This window comes from Eublepharis macularius, chromosome 6 (genome assembly GCF_028583425.1).
Source record: "Eublepharis macularius isolate TG4126 chromosome 6, MPM_Emac_v1.0, whole genome shotgun sequence".
NCBI classification, from domain to species: domain Eukaryota; kingdom Metazoa; phylum Chordata; class Lepidosauria; order Squamata; family Eublepharidae; genus Eublepharis; species Eublepharis macularius.
This window is the reverse complement of record NC_072795.1, coordinates 32,603,799-32,628,764: the sequence shown is the minus strand read 5'-3', so window position 1 is coordinate 32,628,764 and position 24,966 is coordinate 32,603,799. Positions and strand designations below refer to the sequence as shown.

Genomic DNA, 24,966 nt, shown 5'->3' with positions numbered 1-24,966 from the left:
CCTGCTCCCTTAGGGTCTCTTCCCTAAGCCTTTCTTCCTTTGAACACGTTTCCGGATCCACAAGCGCTGTTCCCTTGAGGTTTGCCCTAAGCCTCTTGCCTTGCTGAGGATGCTGGCCATTTGAAGCTCTCTCTCCCTCCTTACTGCGGACTGGACCCCCTTCTCCAGGATAGGTAGATATAGTTACTCCCTCTCGCTGTCCCCAATTTCTGGCTACATTCCCTAGGACTCTCTGTGTGTGTGTGATTATTTTCCCCAGTAACTGGTGTGTATGTGTATGAAGTTCTTGTGTTCAATAAAAGTTATTGTTTTATACTAAGCACCAGACTCACTTGTTCTGTCATAGGAAGGGACCTGGTATACAAAGGTGATAGATTCCAGTTATTGCCTCTTGTAAAGCCGTCTTCCTTGCTAGCTAATTCCCCCATAAATCATATTTATGCAAGGAGACCATTTCTGGTAACAACGGTAACAATGAGACTGGACTATTGTAATACACTCTACATAGGTCTTCCCTCAAAATCAATTCAGAGACTCCAACAGGTTCAAAATGCTGCAACTCAGAGCGGAACCACAAGTGACAAAAGGCACAGATTGGACACTTGTCAGCTTCCCTCAAGTTTTGATGGGAAATGTAGGCAGCTTGGCGGAATGTTGGACAAATGACAGTTGAAAAGTCCATTGGACAGCAGACAGAGAGCCAAACTGCAAGACTAGGATGCCTACATTTCCCATCAAAACTTGAGGGAAGCTGACAAGTGTCCAATCTGTGCCTTTTGTCACTTGTAGTTCCGCTCTCAGTTATCAGAAGTAAGGTGGAGAGTGCATATTACTCCCATTTTGCAGTCACTTCATGAAGGATACCCATCAGTTACTGGGCTCAGTCAAGGTTTTGGCTATCACATACAGAGCCTTTCATGGCCTTGGCCCCTCATATCTGTGGCATTGCTGCTCTCCTATGACAGCTTTACTCATCACAAATCAAAATCTCAGTTCTTAACTTTTTCTCTTAAGTCCTTAAAAATGGTACAAAGCAAGTAGGAATTAAACATAGCATGAAGGAGTCCGCTGATGACCATCAGATGCACGGTTCTCATTGAGTATATGGCTGACATCTGGGTATATAGATCTTTATAAATATAGACGTATATAAATATATAAATAAGATGGCCTTGTCTAGAACTCTACTGTAATTCCCAAATTTGTTATTTGGGTTGAATTCAATCATAATGGTGTGCACATGCAGAATGGTAGTGGATTATTGGTTTAAAAAGCACCACATTTGAAAATTGCTCTCAAGCAACCCTGAAACTGAAGAACATACCACTACTGCATTATTATCAGATTTAGATGTTTCTCTCATCCTTTCCAGACAGAGTAACTAAACATCATCTCAAACAGGATGTACTTTTTACAGATATGCAGAAAAGTGATTTACAGCACATTTGGCTTTCCCCAGTCCTGCATGACAAGTGATACTTGCCAAAACTCCCTGCCCTAAACACAGCCTTTGGAGCTGTGATTTGGGCTTGGTACACCATGAACTTTAAAACAAAGAGTTGCCATGCTACAATCTTATCCCAACCCATTCTGCTAAATTTCAGAGGAACTGTTCCTAATACGGCTCATTTAATTAATTATAATCACAGATTAGCAACACAAGTAACTAAATTTGAAGGCAGAGACAATACATTAAAAATAATTACAAGAAATTGGTGACATTAAATGTTTGATAGTGGAAAGTGCTTTCAAGTTCTAACTGACTGATAGTGACTAGAGATGGGCACGAACCAGAAAAAAAATGAACCATGCAGTTCGTGGCTCGTGAAATGCAATGAACCATGAACCACGTACTTTTCATGAATCTGCCCCGCTTTGCAAACCAGTTTGTTTGGTTCGTGAAAACATCACATCCAGGTCAGCAAATCATCACTTCTGGGTCAGCAGAAGGTCACTTCTGGGTCAGCAGAAGGTCTGCAGAAAGTCCACCCCCTGTTGCCTAGGAAACTGATTGATCAGCACCAGGCTGTCTGCAGCGACGAACCAAAAACCAAACTAAACGAACCAGCCTAAAGTTTGTGATGGTTCGACAGAAATGGGTTCTGATGAACCGCTGGTTCGCAAACCACGAACCAGCCCGGTTCGTGCTGAATTTTGGTTTGTATTTCAGTTCGTTCCCGATCTCTAAGAATGAATCTTGTTGCAGTTTTCAAGGCAAGAGACAACAGTGGTTTGCCGTTGTCTGCCTCTGCAACGCTGGTGTTTGTGGGAGGTCTCCCATCCAGTAGCCAAGATCCAATAAGGCTGGGCTTGCCTGGACTATCCAGATTAAGGTATTAAATGTTTAAGGAAGCTTAAAAACTTCTTTTGATCTTGTTCAGAAGGGAGGTGTCATGGGCTGGGCCCGCCCAAGCTGGGAGTCCAGGTACTAGCACGAAGCCAAGGGGTGTTCAAAAGTCACAAGCCAGGTCCAGTCCATAGTCAGAGCACAAGGTTAATGCCAGGGTTGCCTCCAGGATCCAAAAAGCCAAGCCAAGTCCAGTCCATAAGTCAGAGCACAAGGGTATCAAGTCAAGGTGCAGGCAAGAGCAAGACACAAGGTACCAGGGAGTGGTTGCAGGTAGTTGACACGTTGCTTCCACGCCTGGCAGTTGCTCCTGACTGGCTTTTATAGCCAGGCGTGATTTTCAGCCAGCTGCTGGGGCTCCATCCTGATGCTACTCATCATCACTCTCCAGCAGCTGGCGTTGGCTCAGGAGACGAGCACTGCGCCGTCTCTCCTGCAGTTCCAGTCTCTGGCGCTGCCTGCGGCGCTCTCTAGGTGTGGGTGAGCCTGGGGGGGTGGAAGCCCCTGGCTGGGCTTCCCCTGTGGTGCTGGCAGTCCCTGACTGAGCCTCCCCTGTGGAAGTTCCTGGCTGAGCTTCCCCTGTGGTATTGGGGCTAGAGGGTGCTGGTGTCTCAGCTGCTAGCTGTGAGCCTTGATCAGCCAGCAGCTGCTGCTCATGATTGCTGGCTTCTGCTGAGTCAGGGCTAGGGCTGGCTACACAGAACTCTTCTTCTCCTGAGGAGTCCTGGCTGGCTACACGAGGCTCCTCTCCTCCAGAGGAGACCTCACTCTCAGACTGGGCTATGACAGGAGGGGAGGAGCAAAGGGAGACAAGATGCAGGGCCGGATCTAGGGTTGCTGGTGCCCGGGGAAACCCTAGTTTGGCCTCGCATGTGCAGCGCACGTGTGCGCTCCCGGCACAGCGTGATGACATCATTTTGGTGACGTCATCACACGGGGCGCCGGAGGCAGCATGTGGGGCTGGGAAGCCGCCCACACCATTCGCTTCTCTGCAAGCGAATGGAGCGGGCGGCCTCGCAGCCCCCCGTGCTGCCTTTCGCCTGTCCCGCGGGATGGGGGTGGCCGGCTTGCTGTGCGCCCCCTGTTCTGCAGGGCAGGCAAAAGGCAGTGCTGGGGGGCTGCGAGGCCGCCCGCGCCATGCGCCTGCCCCACAGGACAGGGGGCGGCCGGCTGCCCCCTCTCCTGTGGAGCAGGCGAATGGTGTGGGTGGCCGCACTGCCCTTTGCCTGCCCTGCAGGACAGGGGGTGTGTGGCAAGCCAGCCACCCTGTCCCGCGGGGCAGGCGAAAGGCAGCGCGGGGGGCTGCGAGGCTGCCCGCACCATGCGCCTGCCCTGCAGGACAGGGGCGGCCAGCTGCCCCCTCTCCTGCAGGGCAGGTGAATGGCGTGGGCGGCCACGCTGCCCTTTGCCTGACCTGCAGGGCAGGGGGTGTGCTGCAAGCTGGCCGCCCCATCCCGCGGGGCAGTGTGGGAGCTGCGTGGCTGCCTAAGCTGCTGCCTGCGCGCTCCGGCAGCTGGCAGCTGCTCCCGACGCCCCCTCCCTGGCGGCGCCGGGGGCAAATTAACCCCCTGCCCCCCCTCGATCCGGCCCTGACAAGAAGTGTGCTATTGTGTATGTAAGAGAAGGCTCTGCCAGGGGAATTGCACACCTATTGTGACACTCTTCCGCCTGCCAAGAAAGCAGGTGGCTGACAATTCAATCCTAACCAGAGTTGCACCCTTTTAATCTCATTAATGTCAATGGACTTAGAAAGCTGTATTTCTGTTTAGGATTGCAATGGGAGTCATCAAAGCAGACAGAGGATGGGAGGAGAGAAGCTGATGCCTGTACTTGTGGAAGTGTCTTTGCTTGGCTTAGAGTTTCTTTATTCTAAAATTTTCTGTAGAACAGTGGAGCCATTTTTGGACTGAGATATGGAAAATCTTTGTTTTATAGGAAAAGCCACTTCAGGAGAAACAATGAGTGGAGGTGGTGGAGGAAATTAAACACCAGTTCCATCTGCCACTTCTCCACTCCTAACTCTGCTCTTCCAAAGGCACTTTTCCTTTAAACAAACATTTATTTCTGTTTGCATGTAATGTGTTTTTATGTGTTCAATGTGCAGTGCTCAAGTGGAGGGAAAGAAAGGGGGAACTCCTTAATGACATCCAAAAGACCCTTTCTCCAAGCTCCACTGATTTGCCCTTTCTGAAAGGTAGGCCGATGGTATCATACGCCGTTGCAGATGGAAACTGAATTTGAGCAAGAGGTCACCTAGTGAGTTTATGAAAGGCAAGATTTACAGGTTGTAGGTCACAAATCAATCACTGTAGTAGACTAGTTCCCAGTGGTGCCAAAATTATGGAACTCCCTTCTCATAAAGTTGCCAGTCTCCTGGTGGGAGTCTGGAAATCTTCCAAAATTACAACTGATCTCCAGATCAGTTCCCTGGTAGAAAATGTCTGCTTTGTGGTGTGGAGTCTATGGCATCATACTCCATCAAGGTCCCTCCACAAACTCCACCTTCCCCAGCCTCCACAGCCAAATGCCCAGGAATTTCCCAACCTGGAACTGTTAAACTTACTGTCTACTCTCTATGGAAATAAGTCTGTTCCCATTTATCACTCTCTTCGCCGTTCACCTGCCCCGCAAGACAAGGGGTGGCCGGCTTGTCTGCGCACCCCTTGTCCTGGGGAAAGGGGAACGGCGCAGGCAGCCTCCCAGCCTCCCACGCTGCCTTTTGCCTTTCCCCAGGACAAGGGGCGGCTGGCTTGTCCGTGCACCCCTTGTCCTGGGGAAAGGTGAATGGCGCAGGCGGCCTCCCAGCCTCCCGCGCTGCCTTTTGCCTTTCCCCAGGACAAGGGGCGGCTGGCTTGTCCGTGCACCCCTTGTCCTGGGGAAAGACGAACGGCGCAGGTGGCCTCTCAGCCTCCCGCGCTGCCTTTTGCCTTTCCCCAGGACAAGGGGTGTCTGGCATGCCCACACGCCCGTTGTCCTGGGGAGAGGCGAAAGGCGCGGGCGGCCTCCCAGCCTCCCGCACTGCCTTTTGCCTTTCCTTTGTGCCCACCCCCTTCCCCCTCCCTCCCCTGGGTTGCTGCTCCGTGTTTGGAAGGAAGCCTGCTAATCAAGGAAAGCTGGGCTTCCATTCGTGTTTTGAGGGCGACAGAAGGAGGGCAAACACAGCTCATTTCCCTGACTCTGTTGCCCTGGGAATAAATTACTAGTGCCAGAGTGTCTGCAATTCCGAACAGAAACTGATCCATCTGATCAAGTCCTGAACAAGCAAACTCCTGACTGCTGGATCGGTTGCCATGGACAGAACCGATTAGCTGAGTCACGATGGCAAAAACGCCAAAATCGGGTGGGGGTGGGTGGGTGTGGGTTGAAATCGTAATTCAGATCGGGCCCATCTCTAGTTGTGATCCGCCCTGAGCCTGCTGGTGTGGGAAGGGCGGAGTATAAATTGAATAAATTAAATTAAATTAAATTTTGTTAGCTGTTTCAGTGGCCCTGATTGGGCAGAAATGCAGGATATAAACATTGACTGTAAATAAAAGTAATACCAAAGGAGTTTAGTATTAAGAAAACAATAACAGCATCATTGGTCCTTTTCAGACTTTACATACTGGGAATCCACCAAAGGACGTGCAAACTATCGATGATGCTTCTAATACATATGGTTGCCATTTTGTGAACAGGGCTACCTGAAGACATGTTGCAAATTCATACAAAAGGGAATGTGTGTAAACTATCCTAATGCACTCAATCTCCCTGGAATGTTTTGCTATTATAGTTGGTCCCAGTGTTAGAAATGTTTTCTGAACCTCCACCCCACCCCCTTTGGTACATGTGTTGAATTTCTCCTTTCATCTAGGGTCTGAGCAATGCTGAGAGCAGGCAACTCACAAACAATTTATTGTAGTTTAAGTAACGATAAAGCTTCTGGCATGGATGATCGTAAAAGAAACAGCAGCCATCTTGCTGTGCATCACCAGATAATCTTGCATACACACTGAATGCAAAACAGAATAAAAAATTATGTTTTTAGTCTTTCAACTGCCTGTTGTGTAAACTGGGAGAGCAGTAGATTTACTTTTGCTTCCTCCAGGGGATTCCTTTGGCTGCTGAAGCAGTAGGTAGAGGATATTTAAACAGTATATTGCAATTACTGCTTAGAGAGAGATGTCTGTGTTGTTTTGCTGCAATATGGTGAATAATTCATAGAGTACTGTTTATATGTTTGATTCCATCTCTTTTTCTCTGGCAGATGAACTGTCTCAAATGTGTTTATTATTCAAATTGATTCCATTTGAATGGAGCCTGGAAATTGCATATGAGAATTTCCTTATAAGTCTTACTATTTCTGAACAGAGTCCCTTTTGTTGTTGTTGTTGTTGATTTCAAAGCATATGCCTCATATGTTCTTTTTCCCAATCTGTGGAGGGTTACAGAGAGCAACCACAGGCCTATAGGTTCCTTGTGAGCTCTCTCACATAATCCAAACATAGGGTTGCCAGGTTTCCAGTTTTTACCTGGGCAGTCTGATATTTCCTTGGACTGTCCAGGGGAAATATCCTAAAAATACTGGACACCTGTTTGGAAAAGAGGGAAGAGGAGGAAGGGAAGGAAAAGGAGAGGAAGAGGAGGGAGTGGTACCTCTCCAATGGTACAAGCGGTGCCTCAGGGCAAGGTCTCCCCCTCACACAACTGCCCTCACTCCCCACTTTGCTTGCTTGTGAGGGATCCGGTCAAAGAATGAGGTGTTGGCTGAGGTGGGAAGCAGATTCTCTTCAGAGGAGCCCAGAAACAGTCATGGTGCTGGAGGAACAGGTTGTTGACACACCTTCATTTCACCACAATGGAGGGGATGGAAAACTCAGAAAGTGCTGAGACATCATTCCCTTTCTTCCCCTCCCCCTCCCAGCATGAAGGGGTGGCCAGTCTGGAGCCCTGGCCAGGCAGAGGAAGCTCTGAGGGCAGTTCTGTGGAGCAGGCAAACCTGAGGAGGAGAAGGAAGAAAGGAAGAGGGAGAAGCGGAGAGTGACTGTTGGCTGAGTGGAGAGGGGGACTGCTGGGGATAGCAGTGAAATGACGTTACTTACAGAAGTGACATCACTGCACCAGGGCTGGGAGTGCATGCACATGAAGATCATTCCTGAGATGAGTACCCCCCCTCCCCAGAGTCTGGTATTTTACCCAGAGCCCATCTGGCAAACCTACCCAAACATCACATTAAAAAGATGTCCTATGACTTCGCTGACTCCAAGGGTGATGTAGGCCTCCAGAATTTTCTCCCTTCATCCACCCTCTTTGGGGCCATGAATTAGTATGGACTGTTAAGGCTGCTTACAGGTTCTCCTGAGCCTGGTACATTGTAGACACTTCTCTGGAAACAATCTTTGGCCACACCTCTGGAATCCACACAATAATATCAGCGGTGTCTGTCTGGGCTAAAAAATAGTCAGGTTCCTAAAGATCATTTGGCAGCTTTTCATGCTTCTCTTTAAACAGTCTAGCCAATATTGCTTGGACTGAATGTAAGTCACAGAAGAGGATGGCTAGAGCTACCAGTGAAGGCTCCACTTTCTCCCCCTCTTTTCCTTGAAGCTTTATGTACATACTACTGGTGTTAAAGAATGGAACAAACTGGAGGCTGCTGCAACATAGTGGTCAAGTGGCTGGTCTGTGAATCAGTACTCTAGTGGTTCAAATCCTATTAAAGCCATGAGCTCAGTAGGTGGCCTTGGGTAAGCCGCTCCTCTCAGCCCCAGCTCTCCCGGTGTATTTTGGTGATAATGATAACACTGACTTTGTTCACCACTCTGAAAGGGGCACTAATAGGGATGCCAGACCCCCACTGGGGGCGAAGGATCCCCCGCCTCCGCCTCCTCCCCCACACCCCGTCCCTGCTTACCTGGCCAGTGGGGGGAGCGCACCTTCCGTGCGTGCTCCCCTACGGTGCTGTGTGCTGCCATGCAATGCAGCTGCCTGGATTGGGCCTGTTTGGGCCCAGATCAGGCCCGGATTGGGGCTGCTGCAGAGCACAGGAGTGCTCCTGCCCTCCACAGCGGCCAAATATGTGCCCATTTTGGCCCATGTCAGGCTTGTTTCAGGCCCATTTTGGTGTGGATTGGGCCTGTTTTGAGCCACTGCGGAGCACAGGAGCACTCCTGCGCTCTGCAGTGGCTGAAAATGGGCCCATTTTTGCCTGGATCAGGCTCATTTTGGGCTGTTGCAGAGCACAGGAGTGCTCCCATGCTCCACAACAGCTCAAAACGGGCCCAATCCACACCAAAATAGGCCAAAAATGAGCCCGATCTGAGTCAAAATGGGTGCATTTTGGGTCGAAATGGGTGCATTCCCTCTGCTGTGGAGGGTCGAAATGGGTGCATTCCCTCTGCTGTGGAGGGTCAAAATGGGTGCATTCCCTCCGCTGCGGAGGGAAGAAGCACTTCCATGCTCTGCAGCATTCCCAATCGGGGCCCCTGCGAAGTGTGGGCACGCTCCCAGGGGCTGTGTGATGATGTAACTTCCTGGAAGTGACATCAATGTGCTTGCGGGAGCGTGCGCAGTGCATGCGCACCCCCCTCCACCGTAGGTAAGTGCCAGCCCCAATCCCCCCACCGGGAGGTTGAGGGGGCCTGGCAACCCTAGGCACTAATCTGTCTAGAGGAGTTGTATATAAGTGCAGTTATTGTTATTATTGTTATTATTACTTGCCTCAAATGTTGCTGTTAGTTCAACAGGAGGGTTGCCAACTCTGGCATGGAAAATTCCTGGAGATTTGAAGGCAGTGCCTGTGGAGGGGAGAGTTTATGGAGGGATTTCACTAAGAATCTATGGTATAGCATACAGTTTGTCATCTGAAGTGGCCATTTTCTCCAGGGAACTGAGTTCTGTAGTCTGGAGATCAACTGTAATTCTGGGAGAACAGAGTTCCCACATAGAGTTTGGCAATCCTATTCCACAGTGTTTTGGGAGGGAGATACATGACTAGAGAGGAGCAGCACAGGGATAGTAGAGGCAGGAGGAAAAGCAGCATGGACAGGTAGACCAGAGGAGAATATCCTCCCTTGAAAAAAGTATTTTTGCAAGGGTCTAAGGAATCCTGTGTGTGCAAAAGTAGGTATCATGTAATCCTTCCAGTCTACCACTGAATGGGGCACATTTGGGCTCCTGCAAGATTGTAGTTTGGTAATGATCCTTCCTGAAATACATATTTGGAGATTGTTATTAGACTCATATAATTGGACAGACTGTCAATTTTTGCTCAATTGGCCCCTCCCCACAACTTGTTACTTCCATGTCACTCTGTCAGTGATGTCATTCAAAGGGTCATGATTTCCCCCCAGTGCGACTCCTCCCATGACCCCCCTCCGCTGCTTTTACCTCCAGAGGACCTGGCAACCCTAAAGATATTGACTGCTGTTGCTCTAGGTCAGGAAACCCCAACACGGTACCCATGGATGCCATGGTGGGGGCAGGGCGGGGGACTGAGGGAACTGGCAGAAGATTGCCCACTGCCTCTGGGCCAATGCCTATGCCTATGCACAGTATACACATGCAGGTTTCATCTTCATGATTGGGAACTCCATTTTTTTTTTTTAAATCCAGATAGAACCTACATACAGGGCTTTTTTTCAGGGGGAACGCGGGGGAACGGAGTTCCGGAACCTCTTGAAAATGGTCACATGGCTGGTGGCCCCACCCCCTGACTTCCAGACAGAGGGGAGTTTAGATTGTCCTCCGCGCCACCAAGCGGCGCGAAGGTCAAGCTAAACTCCCCTCTGTCTGGAGATCAGGGGGCGGGGCCACCAGCCATGTGACCATTTTCTCTGAGGGCAACCCACTGAGTTCCACCACCTCTTTTCCCAGAAAAAAAGCCCTGTCTACATATATAGAGTTTGCATGTACGTGCCACAGTCATGTTCTAGTAACATATCTTTTTCCTGATCTTTTAATTATGGGTTTTATCTTTTCCTCTGTTTTGGTCTGCTTCTGGTCTGAGGTCAGCTTTATGGACAGTTGCTTCATAAACTTGTATTGTTTGCTTCACACATCTATGTATGTGCACATGAATGCATGTCTAAGGGACACCCTGGGAACACACTGGGTCTGGCTATGGGTGTGTGAGAGTCTTCTGCTGCATATACATTCACCTGTATGAATAAACTTTGATAACGTGGGAGAAATATGCAACACTGTAGTAAACCATTCTGAATGCAATCTCACTCTTTTGCTTCTGCAGATTTAATTTTCGGGGTTACCGCTGGGTCAAAGCCATGATACTTGCCATACGCCATATTAACAAAGACCCTGACATTCTACCAAACATTACTCTGGGCTACCAGATCTATGACACGTGCTATACAATGTCCAAAACAGTTGAGAACTCTTTGGCATTCCTCACCGGGCAGAATGAAACAACCCCTGTCTTCCGATGCAGCAGTGGAGCTCCTCTTGCGGCAGTTGTCGGAGCTGGTGGGTCAACCCTCTCCATTGCCTCCTCAAGAATCCTTGGACTTTATTATTTCCCTCAGGTATCGTGAATCTTTTAAACTCTTAACTGTAAAGGAACAAACAAGATGACGGAAGTGCAAAAATAAAAATCACTTTACTTGTCAGGGGATATGTATGATAATACATTGAAGAATAATTCCATGCATTCTTCGTGGGGATACCATGACAGTTAAAACTAGTATAAATTAGACATGACCTTGCAGTGTACATATACCCATGTTAATGCAGATTTTGGCTGATTATATTCTACAGGTAAGTTCGAAAATCTACTTTGTTTGGTCTGCAGCTGAACGTAAAGTTACACAGCTGATGATTTTGGAAATTTATTTTCACAATTTAACTTTATGTATAAGACATTTTAGTTTCTCAAAATTTAAGGACACAGCAACATAAATTCCCGTGGTTGCAAAATTATATAGCCATTAATTTGGTTCATGATTCTGAATAATTGCACAGCGCCAGGACATGTGTTGTGTGTTATGTGCCATCAAGTCACCTCTGTGACCCTATGAAGTAAAGACCTCCAAAAAATCCTATTATTAACAGACTTGTGCAGATCCTGCAAACTGGAGGACGTGTCAAGAGATTGAGTGGGGGAGGTACTGCCTGGAGAGGGTTGAGTTTTGGGGGAATGTGACATCACATCCTATGTGGTGCTTTGGAAATGTCCCCAATCTCTGTGTCCTTTACCATAGAGATTGGGGAGATTCCTAGAGTAGCATAGACATTACTCCCACCGCTAATGGATATGATGTCACTTCTGAGTGATGCTCTAGGAAACTCCCCCAATCTCTATGGTCTTAGCCATATGGCCAGCAGCGCCCTTCATTTTTTTCTCTCACTCCTCGAATGATCAAGGGTGAGGAACTGAGGGCACTGGCAGGAGATTGCCCACTGCCTCTGGGCCAATGGTAAGCCTATGCAAAGTATACACATATAGGTTTCATCTCCATGATTGGGAAATCTACTTTTTTAACATTCCAGATGGAAGCACACATATAGAATTTGCATGCAGATGCCATCATCATGTTTCGGTAACATATCTTTTACCTGAACTTTTAATTATAGGTTATATCTTTCCAGCTGTTTTGGTCTGCTTCTGGTCTGAGGTCTGTTTTATGGACAGTTTCCCCCCCTCTGTTTATGTCCCTAGGCTTGTTATAATGTCTTGTTGTTTCATATTGATAATTTATTATTTTAATTGTAAACTTCCTCAAGCAGGACTCTGGAGAGTTCGCACAGAAATCTCTGAAATAAATAAAAATTAAATAAACTGTGCCGGCGTGGAGCTGGTGTGTTACCACTACACCACTGTGTACTGAAGGCTATCTACATATGTCATCTGAAAAGGGCCATTAGGGTATATTAAGAGCTACTTAGAAGTGGCCATTATCTAGCTGTTGTTTGAACTCACTCATAATTTTTCTGGATCCAGCACCATCTTCTAACATGTGCCACCCTCTCCAGTTGCAACATATATGTACATTCTTGTGATGCACAAAAGGGGGGAAATCATTATTATTTCCAAATGTCATGAGAAGAACATTTTATGGCAATAGACTTGCTGCCCAGGTCAGCCTCCCCCTTCCCCATGTTTGGGCCCTGAGCCTGGAAGTATTTATAGCCACTCTAGGTCTGCTAGAACAAACAACTGCCTGGGAATGGAGACATGGTAACACTTGGTGAACAATTCAGTCTCTTGTTCCTCTACTCTGCAGCCTCCAGCTCAGCACCAGTAGACTTCCTGAACGAAGTCATCATGGCACAATCACCTATCTGACACAATCACCTATCCATTCCTCTCCACATTACTTCCCGCCAATACAATCACCTGCTATCTTTGTACGGGGTTACTTCCCTTCTCCACCACCATCTCCACAACACAAATAAGTCATGTGGTGGCAGAAGATCCTCAGGAATGAATGAAGAGCATATGGGACAGCAATATTTGTTTCAATCCTATGTTTTGCTTGTTTGTTGTAGGTTGGCTACGCCTCATCTTCCTTACTTCTCTCTGACAAGTATCAGTTCCCTACCTATCTCCGTACCATCCCAAGTGATAATGTGCAATCTCAAGGAATGGCAATCTTAGTTAAACATTTTGGTTGGAAATGGGTGGGAACAATTGCAGCAGATGATGATTATGGCAAATATGGTGTAAAAGCATTTAAAGAGAAGATTGAAAAGATAACCAGAAGTGGAGAGATCTGCATCGCTTTCTCAGAAACAATTCCAAAAATCTACTCCAGGACAAAAATACAAAAAGTAGTTGAAACTGTAAAAGACACCAATGCCACAGTCATTGTGGTCTACTCTTCTGATATTGACTTTCATCCTTTAGTGGAAGAGTTTATGATTAGCAATATCTCTAGCAAAACTTGGATAGCAAGTGAGGCCTGGGTTACATCAGCATTAATTGCGAGGCCTGAATACTTTCCTCTCCTTGGTGGGGCAATTGGCTTTGGTGTACGAAGAGGTCACATCCCGGGGCTCAAAGAATTTCTCCTGGACATACACCCTGGCAGAGATCCTAATGATGATCTAGCCATTGAATTTTGGCAGTCTGCCTTCAACTGCACTTGGCCTAATGCCAGCATACCATATAACACAGACAACAGGAAAAATGTAACTGGTCACGAGAACAGAGTTAATTTTACCTCCGACCACTTCTGCACTGGGGAAGAGAATCTTGAAGAACTTAACAATACCTACCTGGATGTTTCAGAACTTAGGATAACATATAACGTCTATAAAGCTGTCTACGCTGTTGCTCATGGTCTTCATCAATTAGATCTCTGTACGGAAGATGGCGGACCATTTACTGGCACCAGTAGTCGCTGTGCCTCAATAGATGAATTTGAACCCTGGCAGGTATGCACTTATTTATTGCAAAGGGGTAGCTGTGTTAGTCTGTTGGAGCAAAATAAAACAGAAGTCCAGTGGCACCTGAAAGACTAACCTAAGGAGAAAAGGGAGGAATTAATGTAGAAAGGTTTGCAGGGATGAGATTGGAGTGCCCATGGCTACAGAACACCCCCTTCCCCCTCCCTCCCCTGAGTGTCTTCTCCCAACTGGTGACTGCTTTGCTGCTCCATGGTTGGAAGGAAGCCCTGCTGATCAAGGAAAGCTGGGCTTCCATTCAGGTTTCCAGGGCAACAGAAGGAGGGCAAACAGAGCTCAGGCATTCCCCTGGCTCCGTTGCCAGGGGAATAGATTGCTGGTGCTTGAGTGTCTGGATCCCCGATCCGAGCCCGATCGCCCCAATCCAGGCCCCTCCTGATCACTGGATTGTTGGCAGTGGACGATAACGATTCGCCGGTTCATGATCGCGCGATCGCCATTATTGTGGGTTTTTTTTATCGTAATGCGGATCGTGCCCATCTCTACTGCAGAGTAGCTTGAATATTTCCTACGAGCCCCAGGAAAAGATGGCAAAAAAGATCTGCTCTAGGCTTTAAAAAAAAACACATTTTATTTCACAGGATTTCCCTCTACATTGCTTTACTGATTGTTTTATTACCCATACTATTCCGAGTCCATGGTCTGACAGAACAAAGCTTGTTGACATGGTGGGATGGGGTGAAGTAGCTCAGGATATTTTTCATAACTAAGAAGTATGGCTGATTCCAGACGGCCCTCCGCATCCCGAAACGTCACGCGTCGTCACACGGAAAACGCGAAATATCGCGTTTTCTCTCGCGAGTTTTGCGCGAGGTCGCGCAAAACTCGCGCGAGAACACGCGCTATTTCGTGTTTTCTGCGCGACGACGCGCGACGACGCGCGATGTTTTGGGATGCGGAGGGCCGTCTGGAATTGGCATATGTCTCATTTTTTAAAAAGGTTGGCAACCCTTGTTCTAGAGACCTAAAATTAAAACTTGGTACGCACATGTCTAAGCAAAACTATACAAGGGTCTGTATCAGTGCTACAAGATATGGCCCCTCATACTGAGTCTTAGAATTCTTGACTTTTAGCAGATCTTTTCCAGAGGAGAAAGGAAGAGAGAGAATTTCACCTTTTAGAGAAGGAAGATCTCTACAGCTGTTGCTCTAGGAAACGGAAGCCCAGCATGGTTGTTCGGGTTGCCAACTTGGTGGGGTTTGGGAAGGGGAGGGACCTTAGCAGGGTATAAAGCCACACAGTCCACCCTCCAGAGCAGCCACTTTCTCCAGGTGAACGGATCCCTGTAGATTGGAAATCAGTTGCAATTCCAAGGAATCTCCAGCTATCACCTGGGGCATCCTTAGATGGTGCCCACCAATCATTTTTTTAGAAAGTAGGCAGGACCAGGTGAGGCTTTTGCCCAGCAGGACCATTGGCAATCTGATTGGCTGAGCAAGCACCTTTTCAAAGGGCGGTGTCTTCAGCCTGTGTGGGCCTAAAGGACCTGATGTAGCTGCTGCCTGCCCTTCCCCACAGGCTTCCTGTTGGCACAGCCTGTGACCAGAGCCCTGGCTGTGGCTGCAGCTGTATACCAGGCTTGCCTGGCTTCATGTCAGACCTGCAGCAGCGGCTGTCCAGCTGGCAGCCCCTCGGTGGCCCTGCTCACTTTTAGCTGTGCTGCTGCCAGCTAGCGTAGCTTCCAACCAATGGCTAGGTACAGCGGTAGGGATGCTGGCCCTAGACAAGTTGCATCAGCAACAGTTGCCACTGCAGCATAAGAATCTTTACTGCGTTACTAAGGTGTATGCAAAAATATTTTTAGAAATATTTAAAAGGCATTATATTAAACAGAGCTTCCACACAAAATGTTGAAGAGGTACTTGAAGCTCTGCATCACCTCACTCCCTGACATTTTGTAGTTGACTCTGCCCCCTGCAGCATTTTGTGGATGCACCCACCATCCAGTGTTAAGAGTTCCAAAGATGCTTATATACTTGAAAAGGGTGGGGACCCCTGCTGTAGGTTATGTGGAAGCACCCTGGAAATTTGATACTTCTGTTAAAAATGATTGTATTAAAAGCCCCCCCAAATCCCACAAGTTCAACATTCCATAACATATGTGGGTTTTCTTGCTTGGTCCCATCCTGTATTATCAGCTGAATGTCTTATTCTGATTTTTAACTGTTAGATATAACAGTATCCCATTTTTCAGAATGCTCTAGTAAGGATGTGTTGGGCACTGTATGTGCCAAATCTCAGATTCTTGGATAGTCTGGGAATAATTCTTTTGAGGTACATTTTGAACCTTCTATTTTGAAGGAAATGCGCATAAACATTCACCTTTGGGGATTCCCAGTAATCAAGGCATCTTGGGCTAAGTATGTATCAAACTTCACTCCTCTTTTTCTTCTCCTGTGAAAGTACTGTGACCATTTCATGTTATATTTTGACTTGTGGGTTACTGCTTTATGCCCCAAATAAGGATCTACTTTCACCAGTTAGAGAAAACTTCTAAATGCAATCAAAACTACCTCAGCAACCTTTGAAGTATCTAAGGATTTGTTTATGTTTTGGTCTACACAAAAATTCCTCTAAAAGACAAGTTGTATAATACCTTTTTAAATTCAGAACAGACAAAATGTCAGAAAACAGTATGCAAGCTTTCAAATTCTCCTGATGAAGATTTCGGGGGAAATCTTTCATACTGTTTTCAGACAGACAGACAGACAGACAGATAGATAGATAGATGCTTATCCCAACTTCCCACAATCACACAAAGTGACTTACAGCATTATGAAAGCACAGATACAAACCAAATCCAAAACAGCCAGACTGTCATAGTGCTTACAGTGCAGAACTAAGTCAACTGATTTCAACATTTTTATCCCAACTTGGCAGTCTTCTGGTCAGAGGTTTTTTTCTGGGAAAAGAGGCAGTGGAACTCAGTTGGGTTGCCCTCGGAGAAAATGGTCACATGGCTGGTGGCCCCGCCCCCTGATCTCCAGACAGAGTGGAGTTTAGATTGCCCTCCGTGCTTGGCACAGAGGGCAATCTAAACTCCCCTCTGTCTGGAGATCAGGGGGCGGGGCCACCAGCCATGTGACCATTTTCAAGAGGTTCTGGAACTCCATTCCACCACGTTCCAGCTAAAAAAAAGCCCTGCTTCTGGTACTGGAGACTGGACAGTGCCAGAAGCATTTTCTTGGAGTTATACATGGAAGGATGCATCCCCTTACCCTTGCCCAAGCGCTTCAGTTTTGTTTTAAAGCTTCCATTTTCTTTACCCCCCCCCCCGCACTGACAGTAATAGCAGCATTTGTGTATGTGGAAAGAAGAGGAGTATCAGGAGAGAGGCCTGCCTTTTCATGCACTTACGTTACATTAATAAGGAGACATTGAGACACCTCCGTTCCCCAGATGGGCCTGAGCCTTCCCCATTAGGTTTTTGTTAGGCAAAGAGAATGAGCTATGATCTAGGAGGTCTCTGATTCAAATCTTGCCTTCAGAGCAAATTTATTAGGCCTGTTTCTTCACAACATTGATTTTTCACGTAGCTCTTGTAACTACAGAGAGTGCAGAGGCATTTTCACTGGCAGCAGAACAGAACATCTACTTTCTCCTGCAATTCCTTGCATCAGCCCCTCCCCCATGCTTACCAATTCCCACCCCCTCCCCACCAGGACTTTTGGACAGGGCTTTTTCAAAATTGGAAATTGATTGATTGCTATAGGGCGATATTGTTATAATGATCTTCTGTAGATCTACTGTAATGACTTTATATGTTCTGCTTTCATAAAAAATGTTGCAACTGCCCAATTGGGCCTGAGGCATGACAAGCAGTGAGGCTCATCCTCCCTTATCAAGTGCTGAAAAATCTGCACCCCCCACCAATGGCTATTTTGACACTCGAAAAGGCTCATGGGAAACAAGAACGCTGTGCTGTGGGCCCAATCAGAATCGAGCCCTCACATTTTAAAATGACTTTAAAATGGCAGCCGTGTCCTTATGGTGGCCATGAGGACATAGTCACATCAAGTATCTAGCCCTTCTCTAGCTCTAGTCACCTCAGTCTCTAGCCCTTTTAGTTGTGGAGTTATAAAGGAAAGGTGCTAGCTGCACGTTTCCTCTTATAACTGGGCACTGAAAAGGGCTAGAGATGTACTTTTAGGGAAAACTGGAAACTAAAAGAGTGTTGCATTAGATGGTTATAGTGTTATTGCATTATAGTGATCTGTCAGCTACTGTGTTTTTTCAAGCCTGAAAAAACCCTATGGTATATGCAGGGGGAAAGCTGCCATAGGGTCAGAGGCAAGAAGAATGGTGCTGATGTAAATGCAATCAGCAAGAGTGCTCCTTGCCATCAACACAATGATCAAAGGCTCTTTGACCAAGGTCTTTCTTTTAAAGAAAAAAATTATACCAAACAAGGTGTGGGAAAGATCATGTCAAAGTGACAGAAACATGGAAACAGGATTATATCATATGAATCCTCCTGAAAGCAGCACCGCTGTAAGGAAGCCAAGGTGGAGCTGAACATTTATATGGAAGGTGCCTAAGTGACCTTAGCTAAACCACTCTCTCAGCCTCAACCTGCAATATGGGGTTAATGATACTGGCTTATTTTATGAGGCTGTTGTAAGATTATAAGAAGATAATGTATGCAGGGTATGAATTTCCTCTGTACCACTGAAAGCTATATACACATGCAAAATATAATACTACAAGCAGGGGACCTGCAAGAACTTGCAGGGGAACATCTCACCCCCGCCCCCAATTTCCTCTTTCCATTTCCAGAGAACCCCTATAGCCTCTCCTCTTCTCCTGCTTCCTTCTCTCCTTTCCACCCACCAGGCAACCTATATATGTACTCCCTGTTTCAGCTTTCCCGGCTTCCCTCTCCTTGGCAGCTTCTCCTGGGGACAATTTTGAACAGTTCCAGTTGCTGGGCCAGGCCAGGCCCAGTTGTGTGCTGGGGAACCTGTAAGAACTTGCAGGGGGCACTTCACTTTCCCCTTCTACCCCCCTCCCCATGCTATTTCCTCTTTTTCTTCCCCTGGCAACCTACATATCCTTGCTTTCCGTGCTTCCTTTGCTCCTCCCTACTCATCCACCCACACACCTACCATTCTTTCATCTGCCCCTCAGCTTCACCTATATTTATAATTTATTTATTTGATTTATACGGCCTCTTCCCCCTTCTCCATAATGGGGGCTAAATCAGCTTACAGTATTCTCCTTTCCCCCATTTTATTTTCCCAATGACCTTGTGATATAGGTTGGACTAAGAATGTGTAACTAGTCCTAGTGGGATCCCATGGCTGAATGGGGATTAGGTCTCTCAGATCCTAATCTGAAATTCTAACCACTGCACCACACTTTCTGTCATGGGGTTGCTGCTTTTTAACAGTAGCAAACAGCTGGGCTTGGGTGAGTCATGCAAGTCACATGGTAGCAAGTCACCCAGTGGTTGCTGCTGGACAAGGCCCCGTGAGTCCTCCTTCGAAGACCAAAACAGCCCTGAAAAAGCCCTGGTCCCCTACCCTTGCCTTTTATGGACAGAAATCCAAGCTGGAAGCCTAACAATATTTTTGTGGTTGCCTAGCAACAGCCACAGAGGGCATTCAGTTCTTAACTCATTTCTATTATGGGGGGTGCGGTTAACCGTCACCTGGGCCATTTTCACACACCTTACTAGCCGCAAAAAAATCATGCAAAACTCCCAGAACGAGGGCGTCTTCCTGGCGCCATCTCCCATCATGACTCTGGTTCATAGCACGATGATGTCAGAAATGACGGGAAATCATGCCAGGAAGACGCCATCGTTCCAGGAATTTTGTGCGATCTTCCACAGCCAGTAGGACATGTGAAAATGGCCCTGGACCTTTCCTTAGGCTTGTAGAAAGCTCTGCCCTGTCTGTTCACTGCTCCAGTCTTTCAGTTTAAATGTCCACAGGTGAGGCCGCATTGAGAGCTACATACAATGACAAGTGATGACACACAAGAATAACAGGGGAGGGGATTGCATCCTCCCTCCCTCTCAGCCTGCCTGCCCCTGGCTTTGGCACCACCACCACCACCATGGCAGATCCCCTTAGCCAACTGACCCTTGCTTTGCTGCTGCTGTAGCTCCCCCCTGCCTGCCAACCCCACCTTCTCTGTCACAGTGGCACTAACCCTCCCAGCTGCCCCGTAGCTTCACAGCTGCAGTGATGACATTCCTGGCTACTTGGCCATCCCACAGCTTTACTGAGGTTGTGGTGAGATTCCTGGACACCCCACAGCTTTCCAACTATGGCAGCAATTAGTCTTCTGCCCTCCCACCTGACTGGCCACCTGCCTACCCCCTTCCTCCTTCCAGACTGCCTGCACTCATCAGCATTTTCAGTAAGGGGGTAGTGAAGTTAGAAGAGGCTTGCTGCCTGAGTGGGATGTTTATGAATGGTAGGAGGGGGTGCAGAAGAGGAACCCGGCAACTTCAGATCTGAATGCTGAGCAACACAGGATGTTTTGGCTGGCAGAGGTGTTCTAAAGAATGTGCGCAAGCACAGAAAATTGATTTGATTTTTGAGGGTTAAAAAAATTTTTTTTTGTAAGTTTCAGATTTTCTGCTAACCTGGGTGGTCCCCCAAGTTAGCAGACCCACCTCTTTAGTGTCAGTGTGGCCCCAATCTGTGGATTTAAGTATTTGTAGATGGGGCCACACTTGAGAATTAGCGCACATATTATTTTTTCATTGAAAATCCATGTGTTTATTCATCCCGTTTCACGTCCAATTTAATTCTTGGCCTAAAACACGGTAAAAGCATACTATGAATGTGTGATTAGTTTAATAATAACCTGATTTTTGCCTCCCCTTTCATAGTTAATGTACTACATGAAGAATAAGATGGAATTCACAGTGCTTAATGAAACCGTACACATAGATGAAAAAGGAGATGTGTATACCCCCTATGATATTCTGAACTGGCAGATGAATGGCACAAATGATATTGCCTTTGTAAATGTTGGAAAGTTTAACAGCTCTGGGGCAGAGGATTATGAGTTTATGGTATATAATGATTCTATCTTCTGGAACAATCCAGCAGCAGCAGTAAGTGAATTCTTTCTGTTTATGTACCTGTCTTGAGAGTGACAGTCTCTGCCACCATGACCACCCATTTCACATTTATCTATATTGCACTTGTCATATATAGGATTGCTACCAAGTTCATAATTAATATGCAGTGTGTGTATGAGGATGTGTATTCTTCTCTGCCCTGTGCCGGTACAAATGGGAATCCTCGCTTGAGGGTCACCACATGCAGTTATGGCTGACATACTGTTCATTTAACTTAGATCCTATTTTTTCCCTCTTGTGTCAGATACTAGATTCTACTAGATTACATGTAAAAGTATATGGTGTCAAGTCGCAACTGACTTACGGCAACTCCAGCAAGGGGCTTTTAAGGCAAGTGAGGAGCAGAGTTGTTTGCCATTGCCTTCCTCTGCACTCCTCCCATCTAATCAAGCTGCATTGTACCTTTACATCCTGATACTGACCTGGATAGCACAGGTGAGCCTGATCTCATCAGATCTCAGAAGCTAAGCAGGGTCGGCCTCGATTAGTAATTGGATGGGAGACCTCCAATGAAGACCAAGGTTGCAGAGGCAAACCACCTCTGTTAGTCTCTTGCCATGAAAACCTCACCAAGGGTTGCCATAACTCAACTCTGACTTGAGGGTACTGTCTCCACCACCACTACCTTCCCTTGTAACACCCCACCCACCTTTGGCTGGGATATATAGGCTCAGGCATCTCCATTCCTACTTGTGTCTGAAGTAGGGAGCCGTGACTCTCAAAAGCTTGTTCGTCTCTAAGGTGCCACCGGACTCAGATCTTGCCCTCCTCTGCAGTCTTCCTTGGTGGTTCTAAGGTGGTCCCTGCCCCCAAACCTCACACCAGTTCCCAGTCTCAGCCTAGAAACTCTAGCCACAGCCCCTTCTCAGACTGACCATGCAGTCCAGATAAACGCAGACCTGAACACATACACTGTCTTGCCTCAGGATTTGCTTGCACGTTCTTTTTGGTTTAGCGTGACTGCATCAAAGCTTTTTTTAAAAAAAAATTGCTTTCTGGATGAGTCCATAAACATTCCTTGATCTCTTGTAATTTCAGAATCCACGTTCCACCTGTAATGACAACTGCCAACCAGGTTTTCGAAAGGGGATCCAGCAAGGAAAGCCCTCCTGCTGTTATGATTGCATAAAATGTGCAGAAGGACAGTTCAGTAATGTAACAGGTAGGTATGCCTGTACACATTTCACCTGATGCCAAAAAGAAAGCACAGGCAGAGGTGTTACATGGACTTGGTCACGGTCTAATTAGCAGAAAGCCTTGGTTATCTCAGTTTTGTATTAGATGAGACTAAATTATATATTCCACAATGCAATTTGTATTATTTATTTCTTCTTCTTCTAAGCCCTCATTCTGCTTTACTTGAACTAAAAATATCTTGGGGTAGTGATCAGATAAGATTTGGGAAAGGCAACTGGAAGGGAAGTGAATGGAAGAAGGGAAGCGATAGGCAAAAGGAAATCTGAGGGCCAGTTCTCACCTGTCTTTTTGTGCTTTTCCAATACCTTGTCAAACATGAAGGGTCCTTTTCACCTCATAACTTTCTAAGATACTTAAATACTTTCTTAAAGACATAGATTTAAATAAATTACTGCCAATCATCTCTAAAGTATACACACTAGTCCATGGCTGAATTTCCAGTTTGTTCTCAGAACAGAACAAGAAAATACAGAATTCCCTCCCTTTTGAGACTACTTTGCTTTCTTTTAGGTGTCAAGCCAAAAAATATATCTTTTTACCAAGGTTTATAATGAGGGGTTTTGGCTTTTAAATTGTTTTTATAATCTACTTCTAGGCCATTTCCACAAGCCGTTAAAGGGATTGTCCATGCACAGAACGCTGGCAGCTTTTCCTCATGAACCCAGACATCTCTATTTGCAAAATGTTTGCAGCCGTTTGGCTTGTTTTTTTGGTGCTTTTTTTGGGAACGCACTTTCTGCGATCCCAGAAAAGGCACCGATAAAATGGAAACCAAATGGCCCGCATCTGTTTTGCAAATGGAGACGTTGCCAGCATTCCATTTGTGTGCCATCCATTTAAGGGCATGAGGGAACGGCCCTAATCAGTTCTGTACCTTTCTAAGCCTGATCTGTGCAGATCAAGTTGACACGTTGTGTATAGCAACTTTTTCCATAACATAAGTGTTCCTGGATAATGGATACTTACTACAAATGGAAGATTGGGATTTATATCAACCCATTCCATGACTACACAGCACATTTTTTAAATTCATTCTGTGCCTGGTCAGGTCTATTTTACTTTATGTAATAAACAAGATACAACGTTTGTCGCATTAGTGACCACTGCAGAAGGCTTTAAGGACCAAAACACACACGGTCTGGTGATCACAGAATTTGGTCTGGTCATTTGAAAGTGATTTGTATAACAACCTTGTGGGGGTTATTTTATTCAATATTTTTACTACACAAGGGAAAGGTGCCACACTTAGGTGTGGTACATATAGCTATTATTTTAATTCTCTGATTTTATTGTTCTACATTCTATTCATTTTTTAAAATTAGCTTTTCACTTTTTGCATTCACTTTTGTATTTTGTTCATTTTGATTCCTTTACTTTGCAACTGTCCAGGGGTACTTTTCTCATTTCTTACTTCCAGGACTGAACACAGGCATGGAAAACAACATGCTGGACTTGCCCCTTAGCAATCCTCAGCACATAGTAAGACTGCTAGCGCTTAAATACTTTTTGTGATTGTTTCCCCTGCAGATGCAAGGGAATGTAACCCATGTCCGGAGGATTACTGGTCCAATGCCGACAGAAGTGGATGCTTACATAAAGAGGTGGAATTTCTGGCTTATGAAGAAGCCTTAGGAACTACATTGATCGTACTAGCTGTATTTGGCGCATGCGTCGTCCTGTCAGTGACCGGTGTCTACATAAAACACAGGAACACTGCTCTTGTGAAAGCCAATGATCGAGAGCTGAGCTTCCTCATTCAATTTTCCCTTGTCATAACCTTAATGACGTCGATCCTCTTTATTGGAAAGCCGGTTGACTGGTCGTGTCAGTCCCGCCAGGTGTCCCTGGCTCTGGGCTTTTCTCTTTGCCTTTCCTGTGTCTTAGGAAAGACTGTTATGCTTCTCCTGACTCACCTGGCCAAAAATTCAAAAGTTGCTGAGAAAGCTCGAATGGTTTTCCTGCCAATTTTCCAAAAAATCATTGTTCTCCTCTCTGTACTAACCGAAGTGGGCATTTGCACTGCCTACCTCATCCTTAGGCCACCCCGTATGAATAAAAACACCCAGTTCCTAAATGTGAAAATCATTTTTGAATGCGATGAGGGCTCTATAATCTTCTTGTGCGTGATGTTTGGGTTTGATGTGTTTCTAGCCATACAATGCTTTCTCACTGCCTTCATAGCCCGCAAGCTTCCCAACAACTTCAATGAAGCCAAGTTTGTGACCTTTGGGATGCTGGTCTTCTTCATCGTCTGGATTTCCTTTGTTCCGGCTTACTTAAGTACAAGAGGGAAGTTCAAAGTGGCCGTGGAGATATTTGCAATTCTGGCTTCCAGCTTTGGCTTGTTAGGGTGCATATTTGTGCCAAAATGTTACATCATTTTATTGAAACCTTTGAGGAACACAGAAGAAATAGTGCACGGCAAAGCTGCCACCAATGACAAGAGCGCACCACCAACCTCAGCATCCTGCACCAGTGAAGTTAACAACACTACTGTCTCCACAGTTCTGGAGGATTAGATCCTTCAACGCTTTTACCTCTCGCCAGTTCCGCTAGCTTTCTTGCATCTTTTCTTCCTCTGCATTGCGAGAAAACAGATACCTGGTTCCTATGGAAGTTGCATCTTCTGCTTCTTGCAGAATAGCGCAGATACAGCATACCTAATTGCTCGCTGACAAAATAATGCAAGGTACTCCCCAAGGAGCTTTTTATTTTCCTAGTAATTTATATTGATTCCAACTGTACTAGGTCAGCAGTTAAAAGCATTTCCTCGCAAAAAATAACCATCTCAACCTGTGACAACAAATAGCATGAAAGTTCCTGTAATATTTTACAATAAATTAAGTTATTTACAGCTGCTGCTTGTGGTGTTTTTGTCAATTTGGAGCGCCAATGGAAACTTATCTTTTCTGCTGATGATCT

The 24,966-nt window shown here is 46.3% G+C and overlaps 1 protein-coding gene across 1 annotated transcript in view; it reads left to right on the top strand.

Moving 5' to 3' along the window:
• LOC129332646 (vomeronasal type-2 receptor 1-like) overlaps nt 1–24,563 on the top strand; it is a 30,345-nt gene extending 5,782 nt beyond the window's left edge. Inside the window, exons 2-6 of the mRNA XM_054983883.1 lie at nt 10,575–10,866; nt 12,830–13,717; nt 20,593–20,820; nt 21,886–22,009; nt 23,572–24,563. Of these exons, the coding sequence (XP_054839858.1) occupies nt 10,575–10,866; nt 12,830–13,717; nt 20,593–20,820; nt 21,886–22,009; nt 23,572–24,563 (2,524 nt within the window). The remainder of the gene's footprint in view (nt 1–10,574; nt 10,867–12,829; nt 13,718–20,592; nt 20,821–21,885; nt 22,010–23,571) is intronic.
• Nucleotides 24,564–24,966: the final 403 nt, after the last annotated feature.